We start from the raw sequence: 9,811 nt of genomic DNA on the forward strand, positions 1-9,811 counted from the left end.
GGAGGTTATTCAGTCACTGCTTAAAAAGCCTTATAGAGAAGGTGGTTTATTCCCAGTTGATGTAATTTTTAAGTAGGTATGAGTGTCACGATTGATCACAGGAAACGAGAGATCCAAATGCAGTGTTTTTAATGGGGTAATCCAAAATCAAAATCCAAAACAGGCTAGAGGTCAATAACGGGGAAACCAATCCAAAAACAAGAAACAAAAAAACACAAACGCGCGAGAAAACTGGGTGACGGAAAACAATGACTCCATGAAACAGATAGAAAGCAGACCGGTTATATAGATAGTTGAAGACGATGAAAGTGGAGACAGCTGAGTGCAATTAACAGGTGTGCAATTAACTGTGATGAAGGGATAAGGCTTGTGGGAAATGTAGTGCCTGCAGTGGGTTGCCTATGGAGAAGTGAGACCACTAGTGGACACCCAGAGAAACACAGACCAGACACTGTGACAATGAGATCTTAGACAAATTTCAATCTGGTTTTAGGGCAGGTCACAGCACTGAGTCTGCACTTTTAAGAGTTGTTAATGACCTCCGTATGATCAGACATGCAAGTAACGCGGCAGCTCTGATTTCATTGGACTTAAGTGCAGCTTTTGACACAATAGATCATGTGATTCTTATAAAGTGGTTATGCCATTTAATTGGAAGTAGTGGGAAGGTTTTAGAGTGGTTCAAGTCTTATCTGTCATATAGATAATTTTCCGTCAAATATCAAATATTGTTACTTTGTTTCAGTGGCAGTGCTTGTTACATGTGGGGTCCCCCAGGGTTCTGTTATTGGCCCTATTTTATTTTTCTTGTGTATATATTGCCCCTGGACTCCATTTTTACATGACATATCTTACCATTTGGCCTTGCCAGAGGATGTTAAGATATGTTCACATATTTGGGCTCATGGTTCTGATTATTGCCATAAACAAATAAGGAATTTGGGTGTGGTGTTTGACCCAAAACTGAAATTAGACAAGCAGATTAAGACTGTAGTAAATAGTTGTTTTTTTCCAGATTAGATCTATTGCTCGACTAAAGCATATTCTGTCAAGAAAAGAATTAGAGAAGGTTATTAATGCCTTTGTTTTGTCTCATCTGGACTTTTGCAATGTGTTGTATGTGGAGTCCTGCCAGACCACTATTTCACACTTGCAATTAGTTCAGAATGCAGCAGCTAGGCTACTAGTAGGTGCTAAGAAAATTCATCATATATCTCCTATTTTAGCTTCTCTCAAGTGGCTACCAGTGAGCTACAGGATAAAATATAATACTCTCATGTATGTTTTTGAAGCAGTTCATGGGTTGACCCCTACTTACATTGCTGCTCATTGCTGTTCGCCAAGCACCTAGGTCTCTGTGGGAAGTCACAGCCTAATGGTTAGAGTGTTGGACTTGCAATCCAAGGGTTGTAAGTTTGAGTCTTGGGCTGGCAGGAATTGTAGGTGGTGTGAGTGAATGTACAGTGCTCTCTGAAATAATTGAAATAATTTTTATTTTGGGTGAAATGTCCCTTTAAATAGTTTGCACAAAGATATAAATTGTGCAAAATTAAAAATATTTTTACAATAATAATTTATGTAATTTTTGTATTATATATATATATATTTTTTTTCTCTTTTTTTTTGATGAATCAGCAAAGCTCTATGAACTGCTCATAACTCATGTTCCTCAGTGTTTCTGAAGTTTGATCAGTGAATGTCTTGCTTTTGAATGTAGATGAAGAAGGGGCTCATATATAAAGTGAGTTTTCATTTCTCTCATGTTTTGTTCACAACATCATTCTCAGACCATCATCTGTGTTCATTCTGAGTTTTCATGACATTAGTCTTATTTCAGAACGTCCAAACCTTTGACTGCTGGTGTATATTTCACTCATGAAGACTGAGTTGTAGTAAGTGATTGTGTGAGTCGTGTTGAGTCTCCGCTCCTCCAGCATTTAGCTGTTTGCTGTGATGCCTGTGCTGAACTTTGACCATTGGTGGCTCATTATTTATGGATATCTCATCTTTTTGATGGTTTGCATGTACAATTTTGGGCAGTGGCTTGTCTTGAATGCGTTTGAGTCCATGCAAGGCTGAATTTCGGTGAGGTCTGTCCATTAACGGGTCAGAACGATCAACAGACTGACCCAATGTGTTTAAGACTGAACGCAGGCGACGGTGGGGCGGTAAACTAGCAGACAGACCCCTCAGACCCAGCGTACGGAAGAGAGAAGCGGGTCGAAGGTCAACCCTGTGACGCTCTCCACAGTCCTCACTAGTTTTGGTGATTTCACTGGCGATGATCCCGAGTCCAGCAGAACTCTCTGGAGTTTTCTCCATGATGGAGTCTGGAGGAGGAGCAGAGATCAGTGTCTTTAGCTGTAAAAAGACATCATTCACACTGCAGAGTAATACAGGTGTCACTCCTGTTTAATCATTCACAGTGACAAACAGATTATGCTACACAATTCAAGCCAACAAACTCATATATTACTTGTCCCTGCCAGGTTTTTTTATTTAATTAGAGTCCAGAGATCTTCAGTGGGGCCACAGGAGGTGATAGGAGCTCCATGAAAATACTGAACTCTCGTTAAATCCATGATTTATCTTTCCATCTGATTGATGGTGTTCAGAATAGAAGACAACAAATTCCATCATTCCACGCCCTTTCTTAGCGTCATCAAAACACGATTGTTATTGTTTTGGTAGTGCGCCCTCTAGTGGTAAGTTCTACAACCTGTACTTTTAAGGCTGCTCGATTATGGCTAAAATCTTAATAATCATATGCTGGTCAATATTAAAGGGGTGGTTGATTGTTGCTAAAGTGTCATGAGTCTTCTTTTTTTTTACCAATATTTGTGTCATTGTTTTACAGCATTATATTTGAGAATTGCAGAGCAAGTAAATTTGTAATGTATTCTGTTCAAATTTACCCTGAAGAAATCCTGATGATGTTGTTTAACCTGTTAACACACCCGAAGGTGATCATAAACTCCTCCTTTACAACACTTACCAGGAAGAGACTGACTTATTTCTGTCATACAGACTCGCTTCTCTCTCAACAAAAGCATAAAGAATCAATAGAAAAAGGAGGAGAAACTCTTTAAAGAAGGATTTCTGAGAAGTGTGTTTGTGAACAGATCTTTGTCATTCTCATTTTTCATCATTTTTAAACCGTCTTTCAGAAAGTACTTTCAGTGAAAGTAAACTTTAGATCGCTGGAGCTCAAACAGGAGAAATGGCTTCACTATCTGAAGAAGATTTTTCTTGTCCCGTGTGTATTGAAATCTTCAAGGATCCTGTTGTTTTATCATGTAGTCACAGTGTCTGTAAAGAGTGTCTCCAACAGTTCTGGAGAATCAAGGGAACTCAGGAGTGTCCTGTCTGCAGGAGAAGATCCTCAAGAGATGATCCTCCATGTAATCGTGTTTTAAAAAACTTGTGTGAGTCGCTCCTGAAGGAGAAGAAAGAGAGGCATTCATCAGAGTCTGAGGAGCTCTGCAGTTTACACAGTGAGAAACTCAAACTCTTCTGTCTGGAGGACAAACAGCCGGTGTGTTTAGTGTGCTTTACTTCACAACAACATGACAATCATAAAGTCAGACCCATCAATGAAGTTGTGTCATCATACAAGGTAAGACAGATTTATATTGTGGGTTAAAACTCATAGAAACTGAGTAACATACTATACAAATTTCTCTATCATTTTCCTCATACAATAACACATATGATTATAATACAGAAATCTCTGGTGTCTTATAGATTTTGTCTTTAAATCATAGGTGGAGCTCAATACAGCAAAGAAGTCTTTACAAGACAAACTAAAACACAATGAAAATATAAAAGAAGAGTTTGTGAAAACAGTTCAACACATCAAGGTGAGGATTGATTCTTTTGACACTGATAGCTGAATTGATTTGTATGAAGTCATTTCAGATATGTTGAAGATTGAGCTGGAAACATTATGAATCTAATCTGAGGGAAGAGTTGTTTTTTCCTGTTGTCAAGTATTGTAGATTTGAATAACTAGCGTGTTGTTAAATCTGGGACCTCATCATTGATGCTTTTCACACAAACATTGCGGTCAATAATATCTCAAGCACCACCCTCTCTAAACTCTGTTTAATATGGAAAATAGTCTATGAATTTTATTTCAGTTTGCATATTATTTCTAATTTTTAATAAGTTTCTTAAAAGTTTATTTGTAGTGCTTACAAATTACTTTGTGTATTTTATTAATAAGCCAATTAAAGCTGTTATTATAAAAAGGGTTGATGATATTCATGTGCATTTCTACCTTACAGAGACAAAACATCTACTGCTGCAGTACTAGTACTTCTGTAGTTAAAACTGTAGTTAACTAACCTTTACTCACTCAGTCTTCATGCTGCTTCAGAATCAGTCACGTCTTTGAGACGATTGAAGTGAATGTGATTTGATTTCAGTCTCAAGCTGATCACACAGAGCGTCAGATTAAACAGCAGTTTGAGACGCTTCATCAGTTTCTCAGAGATGAAGAAGAAGCTACAATCACTGCACTGAGAGAGGAAGAGGAGGAGAAGAAACAGATGATGAAGGAGAAGCTGGAGGAGATGAACACACACATCTCAGCTCTTTCACACACAATCAAAGACATGGAGGAGATGATGAAAGACAGTGACGTCTGCTTTCTGAAGGTCTGATTTCAGATCATTGACTGATTTATGATTGATTGATTGATTGATGAGTTGTTGATGATCAATGGTGTGTTTGTTCTGCAGAAGTTTCCAGTCTCGATGGAAAGGTGAGTGATCTGCTGTTGTCTCTGCTCTCTCTGCTTCTGATCCAAAGTCACTTCAGTTCTGATCCTGAATGTTCTTCCAGAGTCCAGATCTCATCACAGCCGGATCCACAGACTCCTTCTGGAGCTCTTATTCATGTGCCACGATACTTGGGAAACCTGCCCTTCAGAGTCTGGAAGAAGATGCAGGACATCGTCCAGAACAGTGAGTCTGAAGAGGATCTGAGCACTTACACACAACAGTTTATCATCATGACACGAAACTACTAGATTATTTCAGTTCGTAGTGAGAGAAGATCAGACTATTATTCCTGGTATATAACAAACTATTTCGTTTTTATCTATTTATTTATTTTAGATAATGTTTCTCATTTCTTCATCTAATCAAATCCAGACAGACTCAACAGTGTAAAAGTGAAAGAAACTTGAGGCTTCATTTAGGATCCATTTGACTGAAACACTGAACCTCAAAGATAATATTGTACTCAGTGAAGCTAAAGAGTCACTAGCACTTACACAACGACTGCCAACAAAACACAGACATCTGATGCAGCTTTGCTTACTGCCCGAGGTTCTGTCTCATGGTCAGATCTTTTATAGCTGGGATCTTGTCAAACTGGGCCTTGTTTATAAAATATTTGTCAGTGAAATGCTGGGATCAAACAATCACACGTGCACAACTCTTGCTGCCCTGGAGAAACAGTCTGCATCCACTGTTCCCTTCACGCTGGGTTCTTCGGGAAGCTGAGCAAGATTATCTTTCCTCACAACCAAAAACACACTTCTCAGGTTTTTGTGGTCTAAAAACAAAAAGACAAATCTTTCTGGAGCAAGTCCTGTGCAGCGCTGCTGATGTCTTCCCTAACTGAATGAAGCACGCTGATGGGCCTCTCTCGCTCTCGCTCAGGGGTGCGTTTCCCAAACGAAACTATGGTCATCGTTCCATCATTACCAATAGAGTTCAATGGAACTAACCACCATAGTCAGGAAACGTACCCCTGGATGATGTGTGCGCGCTCTTGTAGTGACCATACAAGGAATTCTGCTCTTTATGACATCATACAGAGCCATACTCCCCAAATAAACCTCTCTGAAACTTGTACGAACCCTGAAAGACTGTATTTGGTGCGGAAACAAGGCCAACTCGTTTTTATTTTAACTTTGGTCATGTTAAGCATGAAAATCCAACATTTTAACAGTGTAAATGACATGGCATTTTACTGTATAAATAAACTGTATTTATTTCTGATGCACAGCTGTATTTTCAGCATCATTTCTCCAGTCTTTAGCGTCACATGATCTTCAGAAATCAGAATAATATTATGATTTGATGCTCAAGAAACATTTCAGATTATTATCAATGTTTAAAACTCTTGTGCTGCTTAATATTTATGCAGATACCAGTGTACACATAAATCAAATGGCTTAAAAAAAACAGACTAAACTTCTGTTAAACCAGTAGTATTATGTGAGTGGGAGAATTAGGGCTAGGGGGATTGAAAATGTGCACAGAAGAAAAACCATTACGTCTTTATGGAGAGTCAAATAAAACATATACTGTATGTGTGCGTGTGTGTTATAGAAATTAAGGTTTTATTCAGCAAATATATATTAAATTGATCAAAAGTGACATTAGAAAATAAATATTTAATATTATATTTGATTTTCATTTCTATTCATCAAATAGGCCAGAAAAAAAATGTTCCACATAATATTAAGCAGCAAAAAACACTGATAATAATAAGAACCAATATTAATAATTTAGCACCAATAATAATTGAGCAGTAAATCAGACTGATTTCTGAAGATCATGTGACACTGAAGACTGGAGGAATGATGCTGAAAATACTGCTGGGCATCACAGAAATAAACTACACTTTAAAACATATCCACATAGAAAACAGTTATATAAAATGTAAATATGTCACAATATCACTCTTTTACTTTATTTTGCATCAAATAACTGCAGCCTTAGTGAGCAGAAGAGACATCATTGAAACATTTAAAAATCATAATGTTTCCAAACTTTTGACAAGTATTTTTTTACACCATTCATACATATTTAGGAATGTGTTGTTAATTCTTTAATATTGATTTACAGTAAGTGCTGAATATTTCAAGAATATTTCACAATATTAATATGACAGATTATTAATTACTAAGTCAAACACAACAGACAGTAACTAACTGTTTAAAACACACACACACACACACAGGTTTTTACAGTTTCAGTGTTTAATCTGAACAGATCTGATTGATTGATCTTTTTTAAACTTTTCCAAAATCATTTTCTGTTGATGGACACAGATGTTTGAATCACACATAGTGTTTGTGTCTCTTGATCATTATATGAACATCAGAATAAAATCACCTGTTGATTGTGTCTCATCAGCTCCTGTGATTCTGGATCCAAACACGGCTCATCCACGTCTCCTCCTGTCTGATGATCTGACCAGTCTGAGATGGAGCGTGAACAAACAACCTCTTCCTGATAATCCAGAGAGATTTGATGAGTGTCTTTGTGTTCTGGGTTCAGAGGGGTTTAACTCAGGAACACACTACTGGGACGTGGAGGTTAAAGAGTGCTCACACTGGAGTGTTGGAGTAACTACAGCATCAAACCAGAGGAAGGGATGGGGTTTCTTTAATAGTGATGTCTGGTGTGTGCAGTATCATGAATCTCCATATCTCTCACTATTCACAAAATGTAGTTTTCTTGTTAAACAGAGGCTGGACAGAGTGAGAGTGAATCTAGACTATGACAGAGGAACAGTGTCATTCTCTGATCCTGTAACTAACACACATCTACACACATTCACTAACACCTTCACTAAAACAGTCTTCCCATTCTTTTATTTTTGGGGCGACTCTCTCAGGATCTTACCGCTCAGCAGTCAGTAATCATTACACCTGTAGGTCTGGATCTTCCTGCTTTGTTTCCAATATTTCCTCCAAATCACATGAGTAAGAGTGCTGTTGATCTGAATATCAGTACATACAGACTGATCTCAGCTCTACAGACACACTCACACTGACACACTGCTGTTATACATCAATAAATAATACAATTAATTTAGTGAGAGCAATCAAACTGTAGATGATTGAGTTTATTCGATCCATCACTGTTTGTTGAGGTGAAATTAATATCAAGTTACTTCATTTCAGTCACAGTATATCCAGATATCTTCAGCGTTCAGACACAGAAAACATGGAAACATCAGGGAATATTAAAACTATTATCTTCAGGCATGGATTTCTGTTATGGGAATATATTTTTATTCATTACTTTATCTCTAGATTTATTAATCAAGCGTCACACTGCACTGAATTAAAACACACGGTGAAGGTTACAATCAATCATGTTATATTCTTAAATCTGACCGATGAGAAACAGTGATTTTTCTGTAAGAAAAAGAAAACCCTTTTGAGGAAGAAATTGTAGTTCTTCTGTTTTGTTTTGTTTTTCAGTGTGAAAATGTCTTGGTTTTCAGACTTTCTGTTGTTGGTTCAAATGTTCAAAGCAGAAAAATTGTGCTAAATTAAAACTAGTGTTTAAATGTGTATAATTAAAGATCAAATCCAGTAAAAATGACTTTCTTCACACAGCTGTGTATGTGAGTGTATTTATTTTCATCAAGGTTAGCTCAGTTCTGCTCAGTTTTGGTTGAAAATGTTCTTGTTTACTTATTTAAATGTGAATATGAATATAGAGCAGTGTTACTTTAGTATAGTAGTTGTGTTATAGTTGTTGTTTTTTTATACACTATAAATCTATAGCTATCTCTCTCTCTATATGTATATTACATTAATTGAAAGATTTAGTCATTTTGTTTTAAATTAAAATAAAAAAAATGTTGTCTGGGCAACTAGCTAAAACAAAAATGTTATTTATAAATGTCATATGTAATTTTAGTTAATTAAATTTTATATCACGCTTTTATTACACTTCTTAGCTAACCATAATAACTCAGACTTAGATTAGCTGTTTTTAGTGCTATAATTAGAAAAAAAAATGTTCACATATTACATTACATTTAATTTACATTTGTGTTAACATTTTTGTGATTTCTTTCTTTTTTTTTCTTTTTTTTCATCAAAAGTAACTCTGTTTCTGGTCTCCATTGACTTCCACAGTATGTAGAGAAGATGCGCAAATCCACTTCATTTTCAGTGTTTTTTGGTGCATCTTCTCTATTAACAACGGCTCTGTGTAGTAACAGCTGCTCTATGTGAAATCAAGCACCTGATGGAATTAACCGCTGATTAGAGAACCGGCTTTACTGACGAGATGCGCATTAACGATCGGCCGATCGTGATCGGAGCACCCCTAATTATGAGTTTTCATGACATTAGTCTTATTTCAGAACGTCCAAACCTTTGACTGCTGGTGTATATTTCACTCATGAAGACTGAGTTGTAGTAAGTGATAGTGTGAGTCGTGTTGAGTCTCCGCTCCTCTCTCGGGGAAACGGCTGGATGTGAGGAACAGACAGAGGAAAGATCCGGATGTCTGATGGAGAGCAGGGTGATGGAGGTGGAGAGTTGTCTGGAAGGAGCAGAGGGACGTTAAGCAAGCAGTCGCTTTGAGTGATGGGCGGCAGGAAGTGTGGGCGTCGGTCTCTCTGGGTTTGCCCCGCCCCCTCACACAAAGACTCCGCCCAGTAGCCACACCCACTCGAGCTGTTTCGGTGTCTCTTGCTGTCTGTTACTTCTAAACTCTCCATCCACAGGCTGAGGTCTGACGCCTCGTTCTTTAATTGTTTCTTTTTCTTTTTTCTCATCACCTTTGGTGTCTGTTCCCGCCAAACATCTTCAGACAAATACTCTTCCTTCTCAGTCCTGATTCCTGTGTCTCGGCCGCGGGTCCTTGCTGCTGCATTTAGCAGTTTGCTGTGATGCCCGTGCTGAACTTTGACCATTGGTGGCTCATTATTTATGGATATCTCATCTTTTTGATGGTTTGCATGTACAATTTTGGGCAGTGGCTTGTCTTGAATGCGTTTGAGTCCATGCAAGGCTGAATTTCGGTGAGGTCTGTCCATTAACGGG

The 9,811-nt window shown here is 37.7% G+C and overlaps 1 protein-coding gene across 1 annotated transcript; it reads left to right on the forward strand.

The window, feature by feature from the left end:
- Positions 1–3,220: 3,220 nt before the first annotated feature.
- On the forward strand, positions 3,221–8,354 carry LOC113055124 (tripartite motif-containing protein 35-like). Its single transcript, XM_026221129.1, has 6 exons — positions 3,221–3,616; positions 3,765–3,860; positions 4,428–4,658; positions 4,743–4,765; positions 4,846–4,967; positions 7,155–8,354. Exons 1-6 carry the CDS (start codon positions 3,221–3,223, stop codon positions 7,661–7,663), a joined length of 1,377 nt encoding a protein of 458 aa, XP_026076914.1. The 3' UTR covers positions 7,664–8,354.
- The last annotated feature ends 1,457 nt before the right edge of the window (positions 8,355–9,811 follow it).

This window comes from Carassius auratus, chromosome 3, assembly GCF_003368295.1.
Source record: "Carassius auratus strain Wakin chromosome 3, ASM336829v1, whole genome shotgun sequence".
NCBI lineage: Eukaryota > Metazoa > Chordata > Actinopteri > Cypriniformes > Cyprinidae > Carassius > Carassius auratus.